At 43.4% G+C, this 25,520-nt stretch overlaps 1 protein-coding gene across 4 annotated transcripts in view; it reads left to right on the top strand.

The window, feature by feature from the left end:
* The window catches only part of TACC1 (transforming acidic coiled-coil containing protein 1), a 75,758-nt gene that overhangs the window by 19,421 nt on the left and 30,817 nt on the right, over positions 1 to 25,520 (top strand). For all 4 annotated transcript variants that reach the window (XM_048512378.1, XM_048512377.1, XM_048512379.1 and 1 more), the window contains exons 2-3: positions 2,916 to 3,031; positions 23,351 to 24,479. In XM_048512378.1, coding sequence (XP_048368335.1) covers positions 2,916 to 3,031; positions 23,351 to 24,479 — 1,245 coding nt within the window. The remainder of the gene's footprint in view (positions 1 to 2,915; positions 3,032 to 23,350; positions 24,480 to 25,520) is intronic.

The raw sequence follows: 25,520 nt of genomic DNA, 5'->3' as shown, positions 1-25,520 counted from the left end.
TTCAGTTTGAACTGGCCACAGCCAGTGGATTCATTTGACTGGCCACAGCCAGTCAAATGTATTCAGTTGCGGTACAGGCATGTGAGTCAACCAGGCCGTGATGAATGGCAGCTGAACGTGTGAACTGATTCCACTGCAAAAGGTTACATTTGATGCCCAGAGATGGTTCTCTGTGGTCCTGCATTTATAATAGCCAATTAATTAATGGAAATCCTTGCTTGATGTGGCATTGAGCTGATGGGAAATGTGAACTAGCTTTTGAAATAGGTGGTGTGCCCAATCAGATCTCCATTAAGAGTGAACTCCTGCCAGGATCACATTTGAAGTGTATAATGTATGAAGTACTGTATATACTGGCGTATAAGACTACTTTTGAACCCTGGGAAATCGTCTGTAAAGTGTGGGGTCGTCTTATACGCCGGGTACTCTTATATGGCGAGTATATCCCAAACTCTATATTTTAACTGGAAAAGTGGGGGGGTCGTCTTATACACCCAGTCGTCTTATACGCCGGTATATACGGTAGCTCTTTATTTTTTAGTGAATCATGTTGAGCCCGATGAGAATGCTTGTGTGCAGCTCTGGAGGAGTGGAAAATATTAATAGAACAGTGCCTCTGAGCATGTGCAAAATGCATTTATCGCACTGCCGAGATGATGCAAAACAGAGCCTGCTGAAGGCACTCTGTGATAAGAGGAAATGTATCCAGCGTGTATTTTGAAGGACCACTTCTCTGGCAGATTACAAGGATCGGGCTTCTTGGTTTGTAAAACAACCCACAATTGATTTGGAATTCCAATACTTCTTTTTTAGGAACCAAGATTGTCTGAGAGCCATTTCACCTTTTTATGCAGGATTTTTTTTACATCTAATACAAGTTCAGGGACTGTAGTCTGACTGTGGTAGTCAGTGGCAATCTGAACATGCTCGGGTGCCCTTTGCTCCTTACCACTTACTCCAAGACTGAGTTGACGAATGAGAGTGGAAGCTACATTCTAAAAGAAAACCTGGTTAAAATAAAGTCTTGTCTTTGAACAGTCAGAACAACTCACCTGTTACGTGGTTGGCAAAATGAGAAGGGGTAGAGTGTAATTCCTGCCCAGCTGATGCACCTTTGGATTGTGAAGCCCTTCCTTCTCTGGTCGTGTGGTGTGAGAGATGCGCTCTGTGCATGCTTTAAAAATCATGTGGTTTCCCTTTTCTATGCTTGAGCCTAGGTACAACAAACAGACTTTCCAAGCTGTTCAACAGAAAGCCCTTTTAAACATGAAAATGTGGCCTCTAGTTTTCCTGCACCATGAACTGTGATGTGAACAGGCAATGCACATCCTTGAAAAGGCGTGTCCATTTGCAGTTCCTTGTTGCATGTGCCTGACGTTTTGGGATGTGTACCCATTCCATGTCGCATTGTATTGGGCCCTGGCAGCTGTCATGCAGGAGGTGGCCTTCTGAGAACATGCCAGTTGGTCTCTGTTGAGGATCAGCTGTGAGTGGAAGTGAGTCATAGTTATGGCAGCGTAGATTTTTGATAGTTGTTTTGGATAGACAGGGCAGATGGACTGTCTTCCATCCATCCATCTCTCCGGTAGTTGCTGTGGGAAATCCAGTGGTATCCAAACTGACATGTAACCCATGAAGATGTAAGGAAGTCATTCTAGTGGTGAATTTATAGGAACTCCATTTTGGGACTTTGCAATTGTGACTTCTCCATTGGCAGTTCTGACTTCTTCACCTGAGATCTCGCCTCCTGCTAAGTCCAGGGCATTCTTTCCCGTTTGTGCCAACTGCTGGGCCACCTCAGTGCCGGCTGCCACAGCCTCTGTCTTTCTGCTTTTACAGTTGCTCTTCCTCCCCTACAGGGCAGCCCTGCCCCAGCGGGTGAGAACCATTGCTACCCAGTGACAGTCAGGCTGCAGTGGCTGAGTGGAGGGTTAAACAGGAAGGCAGATGTCTTTGGGCATAAACACAGCAGTGGGAGGACTTGCACAGTGTATGTGCTTGGCAGAGAGAAGGCGACCTTCACGCTGTGCCTTTTATGTTTTGGGTAATGGCGGTGGGGTTCTCCAAGGCATTAACCTTTTGCTGCCTCTTCTTCTCATATCCAGAGTTTCTTGAAAGCAGCGTCCAGGCATTGAGAGGGGAGGGAGCCAGGCCCAACCAACACATTATCTTTTTTATTTCTGTGTCTTCCTGCTTGATTGTGGGGGGATGTGTGTCCTTGAGAAAAGCTGTGTCCCCAGCTGTTCCCTCTGGGTTGAATTTCCATCTAACACAAGGAGGCTGGGAACAGCATGAAACACGTTAAACTACATCAGCAAATAAGCTGTGCTTTATTCAGCCAGATCAAAACACCACAGGGGCAGCAAAGGTGTTGGGAAACATGGTTTTTTTTAAAAAAAATCTTTACCTTGGCAAATGAGGGTGGTAGCTGCTGCTGAGTCACCCATTCCTTATAATGGAAGCTGATATCCCGAATCCTAGCTTTTGCTGGCCTCTCCTTCTCATTGAGGGAAAGGTGTTTGGCACATGCTTGGAAGTCCTGTCTATTTGAAATATTTGCAGGGCTGAATGAATCATGGTGGAAGGGTCTATCAAAAAGCTCTCAGTTGTGAAAGCGCTGTAGAACCTCCATGTCCAGCCGCTGTGAACTCCTGAGTACCAGTTGCTGGGGAAAAACAGCAGGGGATAGACATCACTTTCCTACCCCAGTCTGGGGCATTTGGTTGGGGCATTTGGTTGACCACTGGTGGAAATAGAGCCCTGCACTAGATGGTCTGATCCAGGAAGGCCGTCCTTCTGAGATATCCTGACTACTCAGCGGAATTCTGGAAGGTTGGTAAACCCCTATCCAAGATTGTTTTCATGGCTGATTTGGAAGTGGTTAATTCGTCCTTCTCTCCCTTCCTCCTTGGCAGCTCGGACTCGGAAGGCAATTTCGATACCCCCGAAGCGGAGACCCCAATACGCTCTCCAGAAAAGGAGCTCCCAGACGCAACCTTGGAAGTGTTCCAAGCTGAAGTTAAATCCCAAGGTAAATAGGCGGTGAGCTATTACTTTCATCCCTGTTGTAATGAAGCTGGATGGATGCAGTTATGCTGACTGCAGGCGGATGGTTTCTAGGACCTTGATGCAGAGCCTGATCAGGTTGCATATCCTTGGGCCTTGGTGGGTGATCAGTAACCTCTCTAAAGTGGTACAGGGGTGTCTATAGCACAATGGTTTACAAGCTTTTTTATCTTGATGCCAACCATTGGTCCATTTAGTCCAGGGTCATGCACCATAGAGGAGTGTGTTCCTCGCCGGCTGTGGCTGCTACTCATATGGGAGGACTGAAGAACTTTGACCAGAACTGTGTGGTTTCCTTGATTATATTGCAGAGGCACATAAAATGGTGTCAAGGACAGGATTCAGCTTTCTAGTTGTTATGACTAGCAACAAGCAACAATGTGTATTCACTTGGGTGCTGTGTGGTTTCCGGGCTGTATGGCCATGTTCTAGCAGCATTCTCTCCTGACGTTTCGCCTGCATCTGTGGCTGGCATCTTCAGAGGATCATCCTCTGAAGATGCCAGCCAGGATGATCCTCTGAAGATGCCAGCCACAGATGCAGGCGAAACGTCAGGAGAGAATGCTGCTAGAACACGGCCATACAGCCCGGAAACCACACAGCACCCAAGTGATTCCGGCCTTTGACAATAAATACAATGAGTATTCAGCTCTAGGACTTTGGGTTCAGTTCCCTCCATGTATAGGACTGAGTTCTCCAAAAATTAGCAGAAATAAAATGTATGTTAAACAAGTACAAACATGGTAATTTTCATTATACACCTATAAACCCACAAGTTGGGAACCAGCAAGCACCTATGGGGAAGAGAAGAATCTCCCTCATCCAATTCCCCCCCTTTTATGCTCTGCCATGCTTACTTGATCTCCTTCCTTTGCTCTGCCTTGCCTCATGTTCCTCCCTGAGTGTCCTTCCTCATCTATACCCTATCCACCTCCACCTCCCTTGCAGCCCCATAGTGTTTGTCTTGTGGCATGGGTTTTTATGTGCTATTTTGGGTTGTTTTGGAGGATTCATCCTGTAATCTTGCTTTTTAAATTTGTTTTGTTTTATAAATGTTATGGCATTCTCCTTAGGTTTGCAGAAACCTCTGTTCTGCGTGTGTTTTCTTTAAGAATTTTTAAAATTTGCAGGTGGGGGATACTTGGCCGTTACGTGTGTGTGTGTGAAGTGCTGTCAGGTCGCTTCTAACCCATGACAACTCTATGAATTAATGTTCTCCCAAACATCCTGTTGTTAACAACCTTGCTCAGGTCTTGCAAACTGAGGGCTGAGTCAGTCTGTCTCATGTTGGGTGTTTCTCTTTTCCTGCTGCCTCCAATTGTTCCTGGCATTATTGTCTTTTCCAGTGATACTTGTCTTCTTAGGTTGTGACCAAAATTCAATAGCCTCAGTTCAATCATTTTAGCTTCTAGTGAGAGTTCAGGTTTGATTCTATGAAGAATCTCCTCATTTGTTTTTTTTGGTGGTCCGCAGTATCCATACAACTATCCTCCAACACCATATTTCAAATGGATCAATTTTCTTCCTGTAAACTTTCTTCATTGTCTGAGTTTCACACCCATGTATGGTAATGGTGTGAATTAACTTGATCTTGGTTGCCATCAACACATCCTTACACTTAAGAATCTTGTCTAGCTCCTTCATAGCTGCCCTTCCCAGTCTCAGTCTCCTGATTGCTTAATTATAATTTCTCTTTTGGTTGATGATCGAGCCAAGGAATAGAAAATCTCAAACAATTGCAGTTTTTCATTGTCAGCCTTAAAGTTGTGTAATCCCCTAGTCGCCATTACTTTTGTCTTCTGTAATCCTGCTTTGGCAACTTCTGTTTTAACTTTCATCAATAGTTGTTTCAGGTCTTCACTGTTTTCTGCCAGTAATGTGGTTTCATCTGCGTATCTCAAATTGTTTGTGCTCCTTCTGCAAATTTCATTCTACCTTCATCTAAATCTACTCCCTTTGTCTTTATGATGTGTTCTGCATATAGATTGAAGAGGCAGTGCAATAAAACAACTTTGACAATTAGAAACCATTCTGTCTCTCCATATTCTCTCCTAACAGTAGCTTCTTGTGTGGAACACAGGTTATGAATCAGAACAGTAAGATACTGAGCTCTTCCAGTTCTTTTAAAACCAACCATAGTATTTCATGATCTACACAGTCAAAAGCTTTGCTGAAATCTACAAAACACAAGCTGATTTTCTTCTGAGAAACATCTGGCATTTCTTGTTCTGCATATGGTAACAGTTTTGGTTGCAAAATTTTGAGCATCACTTTACTTGCATGATAAATTAATGAGATCGCCCAATAGTTGCTGCAACCTTTGATGTCTCCTTTTTTCAGAATTGGAATGTAAATTGACTGTTTTCTGTCTGAGAGCAACTGTTTTGTTTTCAATATTTGTTTGCATATTCTTATTAAGATTTTGATGGACTCCGTTGCTATGGCCTGGAATAACTCCACTGAAATCCCATCTGCTCCTGGTGATTTGTTTCTCACAATTGCTCTCATTGCATCTTTTACTTCACTTTCTAAAACTGTAGGTTCTTTAAAAAAATTCTCCTTGGAAGGAATCTATCTATCATCTGTTCGTGACTTTTGAATAATGTTTCAAGGTATTGCTCCCATCTATTCTTTATTTTGTCTTGTTCAGTCAATGTATTTCCATGTTGATCTTTCAGCATGTTTAACTGTGCTTTAAATTTCCCTTTAATTTCCTGGATTTTGTGGAACAGATTCCTTGTTCTTCTTTTTGTTGTTGCCCCTTTCTGTTTTTAAGCTTGTTATTATTATCTCTTTGTTTCTGTGCACGAGTTGCTAGAGGGCTACATTTAGGCATTTCTGTTTCCATCACCTTTTAATTTTGCTTCTTATTTATCCTTAGCAATTTTAAGCATTTCATCAGTCTTCCATCCAGGCATTTAATTTTTTTTGCCTGCAGGAAGAGTCTTCACACATTTAGATACATAGAGTGTGTGTGTGTGTGTGTGTGTGTGTGTCTGTGTGTCTGTGTGTCTGTGTGTGTGTGTGTGTGTGTGTGTGCGCTTGCGTGTTTGTGTGTGTTTGAGAAAGGTAGCAGGGCGCATTTTTCCTGGTGCTGAATGTTGATTTTTCACACCTACAAAGGACACAAAGTTGTTGTAGCCAGGAATGTTGGCATGGACAGAATGCATTCCTGCTCTGTGTGCCTTTCTGTTTTGTTGTTTTTTAATTCAAAGGATTATGTTTCTAGCCCTCTTCACAAGAAGGATGCATTTTTTAAGCTGTATAGCCAGTGTCTATGAAAAGTTCCCACTGTTGATGGATGGATGCTGATTCCATCTTGACAGCCTCCAGCCATGTTTCCTTTCAGTCACTCCTCTCATCTCTCTATTTCCTACAATGTTCTTGCCAGTATTTGGTATTTTTATTGCAGAGGTTCTTGAAATTAATGTTAGAACATTGTGCATTGTCCTAGGGCATTATGGTCCATTTCCAGCTGGCTTTCACATAAAATTCCACATGTTCTAGGGGTCAGAACTATGCCATATTATGCTCCTCTATCCTTAATAGCACGGGCAGTCTGCTGCCTCTCTTGTAGGCAAACTTTAATAAGTAGACTATAATACTCCCATTTAGCATTTATATTGTGCTTTTAGCATTCATAGCTCCTCAGATGCATGGTCCTTATAGGATCCCTTGTAAGGATCACTGATGCTGTTATTCTAGAGGAGGAGCTGTGCTAAAAGTCACCCAATGAATTCATGTCACATATGAGATGTCAACTAATGTCCTTCCTGGATCACAACTCACTCTCTTCGCCAGTTCCCTCTACTAGCTCCTGTGAATGAGGCAAGTTATTTGGAGTTGCAATTTTCCTGCTAAGCCATAGTGCATTTCCTGAATTCAGATGGGAAATGCAACAAAGCCCATTTGCAAAATGGCTGGTAGAAGCTGGAGAATGAAAAGTTCTTTGCTAAACCCCAAGAAGCCTTCTTGAAATAGCCTGCTCAGAACAGTCTGTGGGTTGGGGCTTGGGTGTGGGTAGGAAAGCCGCAGCATCGGGTTAGCTGAGCTATATAAGGAAAAACACAGTAGCATGAGCTCTGGGTAAGGCACCATACAGGGAAGTGGAAGAAAACCTTTGCTGCTCTAAGTTATAATTCATAGCAGTTTAACTCCACAGTCTTCCTCATTCAATTGTATGTCGTTTGTTCAGCATGGTGCCTAGTTTTCCAACATGGGTGTTTTGTTGGGAGGGGACCTCAGTGAGAAGATTACAGCCAGAGTTCCTTGGAAAACAATTGGCCCAGCATTTGATAAGAACCAAATTAGAGACCAGCTCCATAAATGAGCTCCAAAGTGTGAAAAAGAAACACGAAGCCCTGTTTTAGATTAAAGAAAATACAAAAAAAAGTTTCTCCAAATGCTGTTTTTCAGATCTAAACTTTGCCAAGTAACTCTTTTGTTTCTAGAAAGCCAAGATTGGAACCTAACATCAGCACCATTTTAAATTCCCATGCCTGCTCAACATTTTATCCAGGCTGCCAAAGATCAATCCCCCCCCCCGCCCCCATTTTTCTACATCCAGTCTGATTAAGAGTTCTGGTGAATTCAAAGATATTGTGATACTTTGGTTGGTTCTAATAAACAGTATTCGGTGGCTTTTTTCTGTTTTTTTCTGTAGCCTTTTACCCCACTGGGGAAACAAATTGTGTCCCCAGTCTGTATTCGGGTCTCATATGGCTGCCATCGCTGGTGTTTCAGCTGCGTCAAGAGGAGAGGCTGACGTGTCTCCAAACCTTGCAACTACTTGTTGGTTTTTCATGTGGTATAATAGATCTTCAGACATTTTTGGGCATATTAGAATTGCTGGCAGGCTCTAGCAAATGTTGGGGGTCCTCAGCTGTCCTCAGTTTCAGCTTTAGTGGGAAATTCCAGCAGCCTGTATGTTTCTTATGTGTGTTTCATAGCATTTCTCCCCCAGCCTTTTCCTCTGTTTGCCTTTTAAGACACCAGAATTCTTTTATAGAAGAGGAAATGACACTTCCTGCCAGCAAGGATCTGATTCATCACCCATCCATGCAACTGCTTCTTGTTTCCAGTGGGGCATTATGGTTCTGTGACATCTTTGAAGCAAATGTGTTGGGTGATGCAGTCCATTGGAGAAACTGCTTGTCACTCCGTTCCTTCGGCAAAGCCGGGTTTAGCATTTTTGTCATTGTTGCAAATGAGAAGGAAAAGAGGCCTCTTGCTCCAACCCCTGTTGATGGCAGAGACAATATCCATGAGTATCTACTGCTTCATTTGGCAACTCTCAGTCTGTGCACAGGACAAGCCCTGTGGCCGGTTTTAAACTCAGACCTCCTTTAACCCATAGGACACCTTGCTGAAAAATTCCCAACAGCTGGCCAACTTGCATTTGGTGAATTGTTTATAACTGACCTCCTTCAGGCAACATGTTGCAAATCCCAGGCTTTTGGAAAACATGTTTCACCAGGCCTGTGCTTGAAGATAGCAGCGATAATACATCTTAACCAGGCCTCAGTTTCTTTCCCCTTCCTTCTTTTCCCCCTGTTCCTTCCCTTTAACCCTTGTGGTTCCTTTTTCCTTTGTCCTCCTTAAATGGGATGCCCCTCTCTTTGTCTTAACCTGGGAACTGTCCATTGACACCTCCTCTATCTGTGTGTCCGTTGTCCTCTCCACTTTCCACATGGCTCTTAATGGAGTCACACATAAACAGTGCCTCATACTTCCATACACATGATGCTGGATTATCTGGCCATTTGTGACAGGGAAAAGAACTCTTCAGGTTTTGGTTTCTTCCTTTTGACTGCAATTTGAATGTGGACAGAAATACCCCAATAAAGTGATGTAAGGTAGCAGCAGAGATATCTGTACATTGTTGTTTGAATATGTACCTTTGCAGTCTTGCCTGAGTGTAACTACAAACCAACTTACATAGGTCACCCCAGTTTTTTCTTTTGTGGCACAGAAAAAACAAAGCCTCTTTGTACACTGTTCAGAATTTCATAAACCTCCTGCACATTCCTTCGTTGTTTTGCTCCTGCACTTTTTGTTATAGGGAAGGTGCTGCAGCTTCAGAGCTGCAAAGTGTCTTCCATAGGCCTACTAGGAGAAAGATCAGAGAAGGTGTTTCAGGGGTGGTGGTTTTGGGGAGGGGTGGGCTTGGTGGGCTTCTGGGCCTGTTTATTAGAGGCAGATAGGAAAGAGACATCAGACGGACTGCAGTCTTGCCTTTTGGTCAAAGACAGCTTTTCTTCTTGGGGCACCTCAGGAAAAAATCTTGAAGGTTTGGTGAGACTGGAGATTGCAGCAGCTTCAGTGGTGGCCCCTCCCTCCCCTGGCTGAACAGTTGTGGGGGAGGAAGAAAGGAAGCTGTTTATGCCACTCAGCTGAGGTTGACTCAGCACTCACAGACACCACTATTCAAGCTTTTAAAAAAATCATTATTTGGACATTGGCTGTCTGTGTCTCTGCACAAAACAGGCTCTGCAGAAACAGCGTTAAAATGGAATCTTTACCGGAGATGCACAAAATGGTGGAAGTCTTTTGAGGCCGGTACTGTGTGCTCTTCTTTGCAGAGAAGTGTCTATTTCTCAGAAACATCTTGTCTTTGTAAATGTTCATAGACAGGACATGTGGATTTGTGTGTGCGCATGATAGAGCTGTTGTGGAGGGAGAGTGTGTATACTGGGAGGCCATGGATCTTCTCAGTTGGTCATTCACTTGCCAAGTGGCCTTCAGCAACACATTGCTTCTCAGCCTCTGCTCTGTACCATCGCTCCCCCTAGTTTGTGACATGGGTGTATTACTACTTGGGCTAGTTTAACAAAGGGATTTCCCTCCTCTGATTGCAGAAAACTTCCACAGGGGTCGAATCCACACTACTGTCTTAGCCAGGTTTCAGAACACAAACTAAGGTCATTTGTGTTCTGAAACCTGGCTAAGACGGTAGTGAGGATTCGACCAGGGAGGTCCTTCCTCAAACCTGGTTAGTTTGTGTTCTGAAACCTGGCTAAGACGACAGTGGGGATTCGACCAGGGAAGGAGAAAGTGTAGACAATGTCATACTGAGTCTGCACGTGACTCAAGTCATCTGGCTCCTGTTTTATCCTCCTTTATTCCAGGGGATGACCCCCTGATCTCCTCCCTGAGCCCTTTAAAGATCTTTCCCCCTTTCTTCATTCAGTCATGCTGTATCTCTACCGTATGGCTGGAGGAAAGAAAGGGAAAATGGCTGGTAAAGGGGAGCTGCAGATTGGGGAGGGCAGCTGCGGGAAGTGCAGGCACAGGGAGCAGGGGAGGAGCAGGTGGTACCAGCCAAGAAAGCAGCATAGGGATGTGGTTTGTGGGGGATGCTGTACCTGCACCGCTTGGTGTTGTTGCCATGGTGGGGCATGTTTTTGTGGCCTCACCTGGAAGCAACTGTCAGGGGGTGTCTTGCTGCCCTAACGTAGCCAAAGCGTACCTATCAAGTTGCCTTATACTTAGCCAGCCACTCAGTATTGTGTAATTGACTAGCTCGGGCTCTCCAGGGCTTAGGTAGGGAAGTGTCTTTCCCAGCAACTGTGCTGTGGCCTTTCCATTTCAAGGAGCAGCAGTGGCGTAGGAGGTTAAGAGCTCGTGTATCTAGTCTGGAGGAACCGGGTTTGATTCCCAGCTCTGCCGCCTGAGCTGTGGAGGCTTATCTGGGGAATTCAGATTAGCCTGTGCACTCCCACACATGCCACCTGGGTGACCTTGGGCTAGTCACAGCTCTTCGGAGCTCTCTCAGCCCCACCTACCTCACAGGGTGTTTGTTGTGAAGGGGGAAGGGCAAGGAGATTGTAAGCCCCTTTGAGTCTCCTGCAGGAGAGAAAAGGGGGATATAAATCCAAACTCTTCTTCCTCTTCTCTTCTTCCATGTGCTTTTCAGGCCCAAAAATTCATCCACTATTATAGCCTTGTGTGTTTTTTAAATTGTTGCTAAAGTTTTAGGCAGAAATCTTGCCCAGTGCAGTTAACCCCATATTCTTTAGCTTGAGATGCTATGATGGAATCGGACATTCTGTAGGCAAAGCCTGTGCCCTTCCGCTGAGCTTGGGCAAGTCTCTGATTTTTATGTAACATTATTGTAGGCCGGGTCCTGGCGTTGAAATTAGGCTCAAGAGCTAAACCCTGAATTTCATAATCACCCTTCAAGACAGTAGCAAGTTCTTCTCCCCCCCCCCCAAATCCATTACACAGCGTACTCTTACTAGATGAACTGAGTGTGTCAAGTTAGATCTCACAGCCGACTGATTGTCAAAGCCCTCCAGTAACCCATGCCAGGTTCTTTCTAGCAATATGATGGTGTTCAAAATAGCCAGAACTGTGTGCCACCCCCAAGCCTGTGCTTGAAATTCATTTGTGTACCAGTCAAGCTATTTTTGACATTAATGTGCATTAGAAGTTACTCTGATTGTGTGGTTTTGGTTTTGACAGTTTGTAATATTGGAGGCAGACAAGGGAAGAGAATGAAGATTAGGCTTGGTGGTACAGCAAAGGAAGGCAGAGGAGGTTGCTAAGCAGATAAAATAAAGGTGGATCATTTAAAGTTTAGGCCCAAATCTCTCTCTCTCTCTCTCTCTGCTTAGAGATGTCAAGGCTTTCAGTACTATATAGGTTACTTTATGGTGCTGCATCAACTCTAACTGCATGAAACCGTTTCTTTCTAATAATTAACTTTTTGCTTACTACAAAAGATGTGTTTTCTGTTTCTAATTTATTTTTCCCTTTCTCTCAGCTGGCAGAAACTGAGATGCATGCATTAAGGTAGCATAGGGGGCAGCAGTTTGCAAATCTTTTTTTAGCATTGTATATTCACATTTTTGCTTATAGAACATGAAGCCATTTGTTCTTTTAAACTGCATAAATATGCCACACAGTGCAATTTTATCAGATGACTAAGTTTTAAATGATGCATTTCATGCTGTTGAAGTATTGAAATAAAACTCGATAGTGTATTACATCTGATTCACACCTCCACCATCATTTCAGTTCTTTTCTAGTGAAAAAAATGAACCCCCCCCCCTTAGCTTCAAAAGTATATGCACATTTTATATCGCTATCAATGGTTGCTTAACATTCAGCAGATGCAACAAACATCATGAGTTTAAAAATTCTTTACAGCTAGACATTTTGCTTTGTAAGGAAAAAGATGTCGGAATTTGAGTGAGTGTGTGTGGCTCATGGGGTACACACACTGTCAGCTAAGACATTTACCTACATAAGTTTTTTTTAAATGTCCAGGAAATTCCCAGTGGATTGTCTGCCCCAGAAAGGAAAATGTCATGGACCTGCCCTTATTGTGTCCCTGAACAGACAAGTAGATTGCAGGTATTTTTGGAAGCATCCAGACCTGCAGTACGAATTGCTAGACCATAGGCCTACTATAGCTGGACTGATACAGCCATTAAAATTCTCTTGATTTCTTTATTCAGTTCCTGGGAAGCAGTGAGGAGCATTATTTTGTGCAGGTGACACATACTGGGTTGAGTGAATTGCATGCTGCTATCAAGCTAGGGAGCCATTAAAATGCCTTAACTAGGGGATCTGTCTCTCTTTAAAAGCTGCTTGTTTCTGGTTGAATAACAGAGTTGCTGTTCCATGGTGTTGTGGGGGAAGGTTCATTCAGATCCTCTTTAGAAGTAGCTGCAGCACTCACCAGGAAGTGTGTGGATCTGATGTGCTGTTCTAGTTCATCTGATATTCACAAAAAGCAGAATGTTTGGGGGCTATTATGTTCCCTGTAACTTCGGCGTTCTATGCCAGTCCATAAAGGTTTTGATGGACGCTGAAAATTTGCAAAGCATGGGCTCCTGTTTCCTGCCTCCTCCGTGCAAAACAGGATCATGGCCAGAGCAGTTAATTTCAGATGGCTCCAATAAGCAAGACAGATTACTTTCTACAAAGAAGGCAAAAATTCTAGAATAATAACAATCTGATTTTGGCAAGGGAGGATTAACTTCCAGTTTCTGTGATTTATATCCTAAGTATGATTATAAGTTCCATCCCAAGAATATTTGGGGGTGGGTGGGTAGGGGTGTAACTTCCTTCCATATTTTCCTATTCTTTCTGTTGGGTTCTCTCCAGCCTTTGCAATGGAGATTAAAAACTGGTGGGATGGATCCTGGCTCAGTGGCAGAGCATTATAGGCAGAAGGGCAAACCCCAGCATCTCTGTCACTGCCCTGAGCCCTGTTGGGATAGGGCGGTATATCAAATTTAATAAATAATAATAATAATAATAATAATAATAATAATAATAATAATAATAATAATAATGGAAGTCAACAGCAGAAAACTGCTCAAAGTGCAAAAGACAAAGAGTGAATACCGTAAAAATACACTGCAAAGCAGAAGAGAAAACTGGCAAAAGAAGGCTCTCCATGGACAGTTCCTAGAAAAAATTGAGGACAAAATTGACAAGGAAAAAACCTGGTTGTGGCTCACAAATGGAACTTTGAAAAAGGAGACTGAGAGCTTGATTCTTGCAGCCCAAGAACAAGCAATTCGAACAAATGCCATCAAAGGCAGAATTGAAAAGTCAACTACAGATCCCAAGTGCAGACTCTGCAAGGAAGCAGACGAAACAATAGATCACATACTTAGCTGCTGCAAGAAGATCGCGCAGACGGACTACAAGCAGAGGCATAATACTGTTGCTCAGATGATTCACTGGAACTTGTGCCACAACTACCATCTGCCTGTGACAAAGAACTGGTGGAATCACAAACCTGAAAAGGTCACTGAAAATGAACACGTAAAACTACTCTGGGACTTCCGAATTCAGACTGACAAAGTTTTGGAGCACAATACTCCTGACCTCACGATTGTGGAAAAAAAGAAAGTGTGGATAGTTGATGTTGCAATTCCTGGTGACAGCGGGATTGATGAGAAGCAACTGGAAAAACTTACACGATACGAGGATTTAAGGATTGAACTACAAAGACTCTGGCACAAACCAGTAAAGGTGGTCCCAGTGGTGATCGGCACACTGGGTGCAGTGCCTAAAGATCTTGAACGGCACTTAAAAACAATTGGCGCTGACAAAATCACCATATGTCAGCTGCAAAAGGCCACCCTACTCGGCTCTGCACGCATTATTCGTCAGTACATCACACAGTCCTAGATGCTTGGGAAGTGTCCGACGTGTGATGTAATACAAAATCCAGCATATTGATCTTGCTTGCTGTGTGTAACTGTTTTGTATAATAATAATAATAATAATAATAATAATAATAATAATAATAATAATAATAATAATAATAATAATAATAATAATAAAAGGATCAGGTAACAGGTGATGTGCAGTACCTGTGTCTGAAGTCTGGAGAGCTCCTGCCAGTAGACAGTACTGCTATTTATGAGCCAGTGGTTTGATTCGGTATAAGGCCGAATAATGACCCGAGGGCCAGATATGTCCTCCTTGAAGATTAAGAGCAAGTCTTCCTCTCCACTTGCCAATCCAGAGGTAAGAAAAATGTGGTGAAGGGCTGAGGGCTGAGACAAGGAGACTTACTGGCAGGACCACACTTAGAGGCAGGTATCCCTGGGGAAACAGACTAGGAAAGTGTCAGTTACAGGCTGCTTACTTAGCTATCCACTCAGTTGCTTAAAACAACAGTACAAACAGTTCATTTTTGTTTGTAAAACTAGCAAACATGCTTCCCTATACAACAGTATTTTAAAACATTTTAGGTATTACATTTAAAAAAGAAGCTGTACACTTAAAGAAAACAATTTGGATTTCCTTTGTGTGTGTGCACACATAAAAATCAGGAATGCATATAGAAGATCCTGGCATGTATATTTGTATTGCATGGCAGGAAAAATTGAAACTGTGCAGTGAAGTCTAGAAATGGGCTATAAGCAGAATCAAAGTAAGGTATTCCAAAGATTAACAATTCACCTAAGGTAGATGTTCATTGACTGCGACTCCATTTTGTCTAGGGCTAGTCTGGTTTGCTAACATGTGTGCTGGGAGGTCCCAAAAGTCAAGCTTGTAGGGTAGCCACATGTTGCCCTTCTCCAAATCTTTTATTTGCAATCACACAGTGATCAATAAGCTACCCATGTGTTTTTGGTAACTGCTGATGATCACAAAGTTGTATAGAGTTTCACAGTCTTCCGTGGGGATCTTGTACGAGAAGGAGAATTGACAAACAGGCAGAAGCACCACACAGTATTTTCCTGTAAGTCCCCTCTCTGCAAGCGCACATGGCCAGATCAAAAATTATTAGGTTTTGTTGCTAAGGCACAGATGATTATCTTAAAATAAACAAAGTCTCCCATAAACCCACAGCAGCCGCTCACAGAAGACAGTCTGTTGCTTCTTTGTATGATTCCAGTCTTGCATCTTATTAGATGCAAAGCACTTTGAACACAGAACAGTATTAGGACTATTCCTCCCAATCATCAGCCTCTGTTTCTGCTGCATTTCTGCATCCGATGTGAGTGGATTGCTCAATCACTGTCGATACAGAATGGCTGCCAAATCACTTCCTTTTGAAATAGATGCCTGTTGTATCACTTCTCCTCTAATGATACAAGCAGGAAATCACAGAGACAAATTGCTAAGTGAATGAGAAATATTCACTGTTGATATGCTCCAAAGCTGTCTTTTTTGGTGTAAGAATGATGTTCCTCCAATTTTAATTAAGCAGAAAGAGAGTGAGAGAGATGTGCCTCAGTTATCAGATATTTGGGAAACATTGTTCTGTGTAGTGCCAGAGATTTGGATTCAGGGTAGCAGAGATGGGTTTGCCATCGTCTGATTGATACCTGTTTGCTCATCATTTGATGACTGGCTCCACTGAAGAGCATTTTGTTTGAGATGACATCAGAGGACAGGAAAGGCTCTACTTGGGATGTTACATCACTCATGGCCCAATCCCATGTGATGCATACGTGACACTAAATCAGCCGTTGGGTTTCAGGGCAATAACATTTTAAGTGGGAGGGAAGAAGCTGTACAGGGTTGGGCTTGGCTTTTCCTTAGCAGTGCCCTGGGCCTGGTGATGTGCCGTAGCAGGTTTCTCCAGTTTTTCAGAACATCTCAGAACTTGAACTCTTCCCTTGGCCTTTGCTAATTCTCTGTGGAGGTGAGATTCTCTCTGGTTTAAGGGAGGATTGGCTGTGTCTGCGCTTGGGAATTTGAAGTATGCAGCTGACTCCCCATCCAACACCCTGCTCCTCTTTGTAGCAGACCAACATGCCTGTCTTGTTGAGACTGTTGCCCCATTCTCAGTGTGACCTTGCTAAGTGACCTTTTGCAGATTGGAACTGGGTGGACTCCAGAAGAACTGCTGTGCACTCCTCTTTCACAAACTTTTTTTGCCAAGAGCTGAAATGAGGCTGTCTTTGGTGAGGTTTGCATAATCCTTACTGCCGTAGCAGTGCTAGGGTGGCACATTTGCTTCGGCACATCTCGGTATCACAACTCATGCTGATTTGGCTCCAGAGATGTTTATTGTTGTTATTATTTTACTTATTATTGTTTTATTTGATTTACATCTCACCCTATCCCCGCAGGGCTCTGGGCGGGTCGCAACACAAAAACTCAGTAACAGTCGTTAAGCTCAGCTCATGTGAGCCTGCAGCGTTCATATGTGTTGAAGTGTTCACTGGGCTAGCCAGCTAGCTTGCTTTTCAAAGGCCCTGTCTCTAATCTTCATCAGAGCAAGTTAATAAATACAATCAAGATATAAATCAGAAGTCTTATCACTTCATCTGAATGGCACAGAGCTGTAAGACTGCCATTGCTGCTCTTAGTGGTGATGACTGGAAGCTCCTGATTGCAATCTCATTCCCTTATGGCAGGGGTCCCCAAACTTTTTAAACAGGGGGCCAGTTCACTGTCCCTCAGATTGTTGGAGGGCCGGACTAAAAAAAACTATGAACAAATTCCTATGGACAAATGATTGTAAAATGTTTGATTTCACCTTTCAGCCTTTCTGTCATGGTCTATGTTTAGAACAGTGACCAAAGTATGTCAAGTATAGGGTGGGCTCCAAATATTGTTGGGGAGGCTGTGGCATACCTTCCCCTGTAAAAAAAAAAGCAGAACTTTCCCAATGAAGCATTCCATCTAACCCAGGATCAGGTATCTTCCTGGGTTCTTTCCTCCCTAGCAGCCAGCCAGCGATTCGCCAGCCTGGCTGATGCCAATGGGAGTGAGGCGGAACAGAAACCCTGAGAGCAACACATGAAGTAGCCGAGAGGGAAGGGCGGAGGAGGCGTTGCCACATGTAAGGTTTCCAACTCTGGGTCAGAAAATGTATGGAGATTTGGGGGTGTCATCATGTAACTGCAATCAACGGCCGTTGGGGCCAGTTCCTCCTCTCCCTCGAGCCCCCACTGCACATGAATGGAGCCATTGCTGCCATGCCTGGCGGGCCGGATAAATGCCTTCAGGGGGCCACATTTGGCCCCCGGGCCGTAGTTTGGGGACCCCTGCCTTATGGTGTTTAGCAGTTGCTTGTTTAATGCTGTGGGGCCGGCATTGGGGTTGGGCATAGGAAATCTGAAAAGCAATGTGTGGTGGTGGTGGGTGACCAGTGTTAGCATGAAAAGCAACGTGTGGATGACGACCATGCTTCCTCTCACTCCATTGCTTCAGCTACAGTTCCTCCAGCCTATGAATGGGAAAGACCCATGAATATTTATTTAGAGCATTTATATGGTGCTTTGCCCTTCTGGCACAAAGAAGTGTGTATTAAATGTAAATGCTGTAAAAATCCCACATGCCTTAAAATAGCTTTTAAAACTGTACACAAGAGCTTAAAACCTCCAAAACCGAGGAAATAGTTCCACTAATTCAGGCTGTCCTGAAAGAGAGCAAAGATCAAGAGCGCTGCAACTTATACGGCAACCCGAAGAAGTGGGCCATTCCAGGAAAAGCCCTGTGTAGGAGCTGTTGCTGTTCTCCCAGGAATTTGGTGGTTCTTGTCATGTCACATTCAGCCCTTGGTCACACAACTCTCTCGGTAGCCTTGAGAAAGCCTCAGATTCCTACCTCACTGAGTTTTATTAGGCTTGAAAAAAGGATGGAGGTGATAACTGATCCCTTGAGAAGGTGGGAAAGAAGTTGAAACAAAATGCCCAAAGGCCATCTAATGTAGGTGACGATGATAATTAAAGTGCTGTTTAGTGTGTTATCCCTTTACCACCAGATCTTTTCATCCTTTTGTCTTGGAAATGTTTTTCTACATGCCTGACAGCAGGCATAGCTTCAGATGATATTCAGTGTGGAGATTATTTTCTGTTGGGTACCCATGCTAGACTGCCGCCGCCAAAATAGCAAACTTTTGTGGCCTTTTAAAATCTGATGAATGAATTGCAGCAGAATCTTCTGTGAGCCAGAGCATGCTTTGCCAGATGCATGAAGTGTTATGTTCAGTCCTCAGACATTTAAGCCTAGACATTAAGTTACAAACAGAAGATGAGAGGGGGCATTTCCCCAAAAGGACAGGGCTGCAAGTCTGGTTTTCCAGGATAAGGTGTGTGACATTATAATGTCTAGCACTGATGATGCCAAGTTCTCCTGAAGAGTAAACAGTTCATTAGGAGGAGGTAAAGACTTCATAGATTAATTTAAGTAGCATACATAAATCTGTAAGGAGGAACAATAATTTTTTGTAGTGAGCCTCTTATTCCAAGTCCCTGTTGAGTCTACCTCAAATAGTAGCAGATCTGTAGATTAAATCCAACTCAGCAGTTTTTCACTGAACTTCCCTTTTAAACCTCTTCTGCTGAAATATTGTCAGCTTTTTTGTCCCGGGAGATTGAAGCACTTCCTCCCACTGGTTTCTGGATGTTTACCTTTTCAGTGTTTGATTTGTATCAGTTTAATGCTCTTGCATAGAGACTATCCAGTTTGGCCTAAAGAGGGTAGGAGAGAAAGAAGAAAAGAGAAATCTGGGGGAAAGAACCTGTCTTTGGACCCCTTTTCAGCTTTTTAAGTGTCAGGTCATTTGTGCACATGTGGTCTCCTTCTCTTTGAGCTTACATTCCCGTATGTTTTGGTAATCTGTAATCTGTAATAATCGGTTTCAGTCATCGGTAATAATCTGTTTGGGCAATCAGTAATAATAGGTAATAATCTGTATCAGTTATCAGTAATAATCAATAATAATTGGTTTCAGTAATCGATAATAATCAGTTTCGGTATTGGTAATAATCGATTTCGGTGCTGGTATTCATTGGTAAAAATCAGATTCAGTAATCAATAATAATTTGTTTTGGTAATTGGTAATAATCCATTTTGGTATCGGTAATAATAGGTAATAATCAGTTTTGTAATTGGTAATCATTAATAATCAGTTTCATTAATCGGTAATATTCTGTTTCAGTAATCAGTAATCATCAGTAATAATCGGTTTCAGTAATCGGTAATGGTAATAATCAGTAATAATTGGTTTTGGTATCAGTATCAATTGGTAATAATCGGTTTCAGTAATCGGTAATAATCGGTTTCGTAATCTATAATAATCTATAATAATAAATTTCAGAGGATCGTCTGTGGAATGTGACTGTCTGAGCAGTCCTTATTGTAAGTCTATAGTTTTTGGCCACTATTAACAGCAATCAGAGGAAGAGCTGGTGTTGCGTAGTGACTTAGTTTGGAGACTTTGGGAGTCTCCCAGTTAATGGTATAATGTAGGCTATGAGTGCTGGACTTGCACTAGATGTTCCTGGGTTTAAATAATTGCTTGGAAAGTTCCTGGGTGACTTACAAGTAGTAAGTTGTTTTCAGCCTAGCCTACTACACAGGGTTGTTGTAGGAAGAAAAAGTAGTATGAGACCATTGTAATACTACGTTGCGTTTCTTGAAGAAAGGGTGCCATACAAGCCAGAGGAATGAATGCATGAGATGGACAGATCAAGACTGCAAAGTCCAATCCATGTAATCTCCATTGAAATGAACAGCAGCTGCACAATAGAGTGTTCAAGCAGTGCTGTGGATATTTATCTATTTAGAATATTTAGAGTCTGCTTTTCTCCCCAGAGTGGCTCACATCCTCCTCCTTTCCTCCATTTTATCCTCATTCCTCCATTTTGTCCACCCTGAGACAATAGACTAGGATGAGAGTGAGTAACTGACCCAAGGTCACTACCAACTTCTCAGGGGAAAGGGGAGGGAGTTGAACTTGGGTCTTCCAAATCCTTCTCTGACATTCTAACCACTTCATAACTTTCCAGACTCACAAATGTACTGTTAGCTGAACTCACATAGACATAGTCTGCTCTATCAGAAGTGGGATGCCTTTCGCCCATAAAACTGTTCCAGACGCTTCTGATATTTGCAGCATCATTCATGCCAGATGGAAGAACTATTTTCCCTAAGTTCTTTCCAGCTGCTTTCATGTCTGAGAGGGGGGATGCTATTTGGATCTTCCATATTTGGCATTAAAAGTTTCAGGCCAAGTTATACCCCTAACAGAGTAATGTCTGCTTTTCCTTTAGGTCTTGCGGGGTAAGGGTAGCTATTCTGTGAGAAATAACTTTTCTGCAGCTGCTAAAGTGGTGAGGGGCTTTCTCAGTTCTGCTGAGGTCCTGTCAAGCTCACCCTTGATTTCTTTATTTGTGCTTGTGCTCGGATGCTAGGGATTCTTGGTTCCCCGCCCTGGGCCTCTCCCGTAATAAATAAAACAGACAACAGTCACCTCAGATGAGTTGACAGGAGCTTCAGCGATGATTGCACCCAAATAGACATGTTTAGCAGAAACCTGTCACACCCTCTTATTATCTCACAGTAGATCTTTCTTGCTTTCCCCCACCCACAGTCTTTACAAATGAATCCTGAGAAGACCAAGGTTTGCAGCAAGCCCTAACAATTCCTAGATCTGGTGGGAATGAAGGAAAGTGAAGATTTGTGGGGAACAGCACCTGTCTAGTTGAGTCCTGGGGCACAAGTTGATTAATTAGTTGAACTACTTATAGCCCATCTTATGATTATTAAGAATAAAGATCTCAAAGACTAAATTGACTATGGTGCAGCGTTCCTAGACCAGACACGCTAAGTGTTGTTTCTTGCTAGCCTGTTCTAAGAATAGCTGTTTTCAGATGTTTCGTGGGTGGGTGTTGTAGCTGTATGGTTTTTCCCACACTCTCTGCTTCATTGTATTTCTTTCTCTAGAATTCGGCATGAATGTCCTTTCCCAATTCTGTTGTTGGAATACGTTATGCAGATTCTTCAAAATGCATGTCAATTCCCGCTTCAGCTTGTAGCTTTGTTTTTGTGGAGGGATGCAGCTGAGCCATTCAGCACCTCTAGTTTCACATATGTGAGGTCAGGTAGCAGGTTGTGTTGGAGTTCCATGATAGAATCTCCCAACTTTCCCTTTTGTACTTGTTTTATCCCGAAAGCATGTCTATTTAGTAAATCTTTATCTTACCCTTCCCCCAAGGAGCTTAAAATGACATATAGATCTCTTTTCTTTTTTGCTTTGACAAGAGCCCTATGAGGTAGGTTAGTCTGACTGAGATCATATAGCTTTGTCCTGAGACCACTAAGCAATCTCTGTGACAGAGTGTGGATTTGAATCCAAGTCTGCTATATTCCAATGTGACACTCTAAGCACTACACCATGCTCACAAATATGTGATGGAGGGGCATTCAGATCAGGGCTGAGGTGTAAGACATTTTCAGTTTATTTTTAACTCTTTTCCCTTCCCCAGTGCTGATTTTCCCGATCAGCCACCCCTGTGGACCTGTTTATAGTTCTTATAGAGAAAAGAAGATAACATATCTGACTTGCTTCTTTATTGGACTTAAAAGCAACTGGTAGTGGTGCATTTTTGATTGGGAAAACAGCCGGGGGAGTTAACTTTCCTATTACTTGGCATTGCAAGCTTCATTCATGTCAGGGTCTCCCATGGCTGCATTTTGCAGCTAAAATTGTACCCTGTGATTTGATTGCACATCTCCAGTATCATGTGTTGAATGATATAAACAGTTGAATGATATAAACAGTTAATTGGATGGAACTTTAATTGCAAATTCTTTAGATTCGCCATGAGTAATATATGGGAATTGACTGGGATAGGCAAATGTTAATAAATTAATCAGAATTTGTTGCTCAGTCATAAATTCTCTATCATCAGCAGAAGATCTACTTGCTATGGATAAATAAGGTACTTAGTGGTCAATTGCTTGCAAAAGGCACAATCCAGCCTCATTTAAAACTGTTCTGTTTCTGTACAACAGTGGTTCTCAACCTTCCTAATGCCACCTTTAATACAGTTCCTCATGTTGTGGTGACCCCCAACCCTAACATTTATCCATTTTACAGATGGAGAATACTGATGAAGAAAGTCGTAGGCGACCCCTTTGAAGTCGTTCGACCCCCAAAGGGGTCCTGACCCCCAGGTTGAGAACCACTGCTGTACAACTTTTGTTTACTGGTATTCAGGCAGAGAATTTTTTATTTATTTTATTTTATTTATTTATGGGATTTCTATACCGCCCAATCCCCAAAGGGCTGAAATTCAACACAAATTACACAGTGTAAGTCAGTACAATCAATAGGATGTTTACTCTAATAAGCAATGTAAGGGGACTAGAAATTTGCAGACAGAGCTGTCTTCTGAACAAAGCATAACTATTAAACATAACAAGCAGGGGCCGCCTTAGAGAATGTTTGTATACAGACAGTTGTTGAACTTGCCTGTCTGCTGGGTGGCACTTGCTGAAGACTCTGCTCAGATGAGCGAAGTTGTTGTGGTAGGATATATAGATGGAGAGGTACTTTTGCCAATATGAGAGTCCAAGGCCTTGAAAGTCTTTGTACATGATAGCTATTACTTTGAATTGAGCAGCCAATGAATAGTGTCATGTAAAAAATAACTTGCTATCTTTGGAAAGGTAGTTTGAAAAGCAGCATACCAAGCAGAGGCCTAGCTCTCACAGAGTTATGTAGCTTTTGTCTGGGCTATATCTCTTCAACTACTGATGGCGGCCTTCATGATTGAATGCTCCTCTGTGTAGAAAACAAGGAGGCAAAGGGAAGGGGGGATGATAAAACATAGCCTTCCCCTTGACATGCTAAGTTTATGTATGCAGGGTTTAAAAAATGTTTAAATCACATGAGCCCCAACCTCAGGTCCAGGCACAGGTCTAGAATATTCCTGATAAAATTTAAAAATTGGTCTTATAATGTGTTTCCCAGGTCTAACAATCAGGTTGAAGCTCACTCTTTGCAGAGTTATTTATATAAATGGTGTTCTCTTAACCTGGTTCTTCTGTCTCTCTTATTTTCCAGCATCTCATGGAAGTGATGTAGCCTTGGTAGCCAAGGTTTTAGAGGAGACCTTGCAGCAGAAAAATTCAGCTCCAGCTGAGAATGATTTGCAGGCAGACACTGCAGTCCCTCAGAGCGACAAGCTGCTGGCATTGGATTCCGACGTTGGCAAGGTTTCATCCATGACTCCCTGTGCGCCCACAGCAGAACTGTCTGCAGAACCGCTTGGAGCTGTTGCAGAGGAAAGGGCTTTTCTGGAACAGTCAGCTCTAGACCAAACTTTAGCAAGCTCTGTGCTGCCAGCTACTGCAGAGGAACAGCAGAGAACACCCTCAGAAGACACGGAGGTCCCAGCTGAAGGGTCTGCAGGAGCCAAGCTGAGCGGGGAAGCATTCGTGAGCAAGAGCAAACTCCCGAGAGCAAAACCTATTGCCCTCCAGAAGAAAATGGGAGGAGAGAATGCTGAAAGCGAAACAGCCCCAGAGGGTAGCCCTGTACCTAAAGCTTCCTACCGCTTTGACCCAGAGGCGTACAACGAAAACATGAACCCGTTTGTGATGGGAGGCTCCAAGCTCCAAAATTCTCCCCCTGCATCCCAGCAAGGCTTTGACCTTCCAACGAATGACACAAAGGAGTCCAGTGTGGGGACAGCCAGTGAGTTGGAGGGCCAGGCTGTGAGATTAGAATTTGATTTTTCGGAAGGAGGAGAGAGCATGGAGGCCAAGAAAGCCCCACTGAGGAAAACTGGCAGAAAGCCTGCCAGCAAATTATCTCCTAAGAGGCAAAGAGGTGGTGCCAGCCGACCTTTGGCAGGTCCTGAGCAGGTGACAAAAGCAACCGCTTCTGATGCCCTTGAGGTGCCGCTTCCTAAGGTCACCTACCAGGTGGACAGCAGCCAGTGGGACGATCCTAACTTTAACCCCTTTGGGAGCAACTCAGCTTTTCAGAGCTCCCCACCTTTGCAAAAGGGTTCATATAATTTTGAGACAGCGGACCCTTTCAAGGCCTCCGCTGGTGCCAGAGCTGACTCCTGCTCCACTGCAGAGAACAGCCTCAACGAGATTTTGGAGTCCCAGGTGCTGGAGATCCAGGGAGGTGAACTGAAGAAAGGTTCCGCCTCACCAAAGAAGGCCAAGTCACGGTTGATAACGTGAGTGATGACGACCTTGGGACCTCTGGCTGTGTCCCATGGGGAGGTAGCCCTCTGGCTTGCAAAGATGAAATACCTTGTTCATGTTAAGCAAAGCAGAATTTTGCAAATATTTGTATGTACTGAATCTCTTACTTTTATGTTAGTCATGGACAAGGGGCATGGAGTTATTCAGGGTTCTGAAGCTCTGCCTCTTGACCCAGCAATTCCCAGAATATGGACCAGTGCTTACGAGAGAGCTGTCAGTTGAACATTTAGATCCTCCTCCATGAGTGCAAAAAGGCTAATCCCCTCGCCCACCACAGAAGGCTACCTGCAGAACCTCTGTTCTGACTGCTCCTGTTCCCAGTCGGCCTCTGCTTGGGGGTGTGGGAAATAGATAGATAACTCTGCAGCGTCTCTGTAGTGAGTGAAGTGAGGAATCACTCATACCAGAGATGGGACAGTCTTAGCCCCCCCAGAAGAGGCTGATTGTTGCATCTCTTGACGAGTTGCTGAATCTGGTTTGCCACCTTTTAAACAAGGAGGTCCTAGAGTGATACAGTCATGTTAGTGGATAGCTATTTCTTACCTTTTAAACTTTGGGGGTAAATGACTCGTGTGTGTTTCCAGCTGTAGTAAAACGGGGCTCATCCATTTGGGGTGTGGAAAATCTTCTTTCAAACCTACCTTCTCACTTATAAAGGCCAGAAACTTGCGTTGTTTAAACAAGATTCTTGGGATGCTGAATTCTGCACTTGGATGGAATCATAGGCTATTAGAGACACAGGTGTAAGGATCCGCTTTATTCGGAGCTAGGCTAATGGAGGCTGGCGTAGCATGAACATTTCTCTGGCCTACATCCTCAGACAGTTTAAATGGACATGCTGGACATTGTGCACGAGGCTTTTATTCACAGAGCACCAGTCAGCCACTGAATGAAGGCCCTTCCTAGTTGAAATGGTTTTTCCAAAGCAGGTTGTAAATCCACCTTGTCTAGTCCACTAGTCAGAGCAATCCACCAGTTTCTGGGCTGAGGTTGTTCTAGCTGTTCAGGGCCTA

This window comes from Sphaerodactylus townsendi, linkage group LG12 (assembly GCF_021028975.2).
Source record: "Sphaerodactylus townsendi isolate TG3544 linkage group LG12, MPM_Stown_v2.3, whole genome shotgun sequence".
NCBI lineage: Eukaryota > Metazoa > Chordata > Lepidosauria > Squamata > Sphaerodactylidae > Sphaerodactylus > Sphaerodactylus townsendi.
The sequence above is the reverse complement of the archived record's forward strand: the minus strand, read 5'-3'. Positions and strand labels throughout refer to the sequence as shown.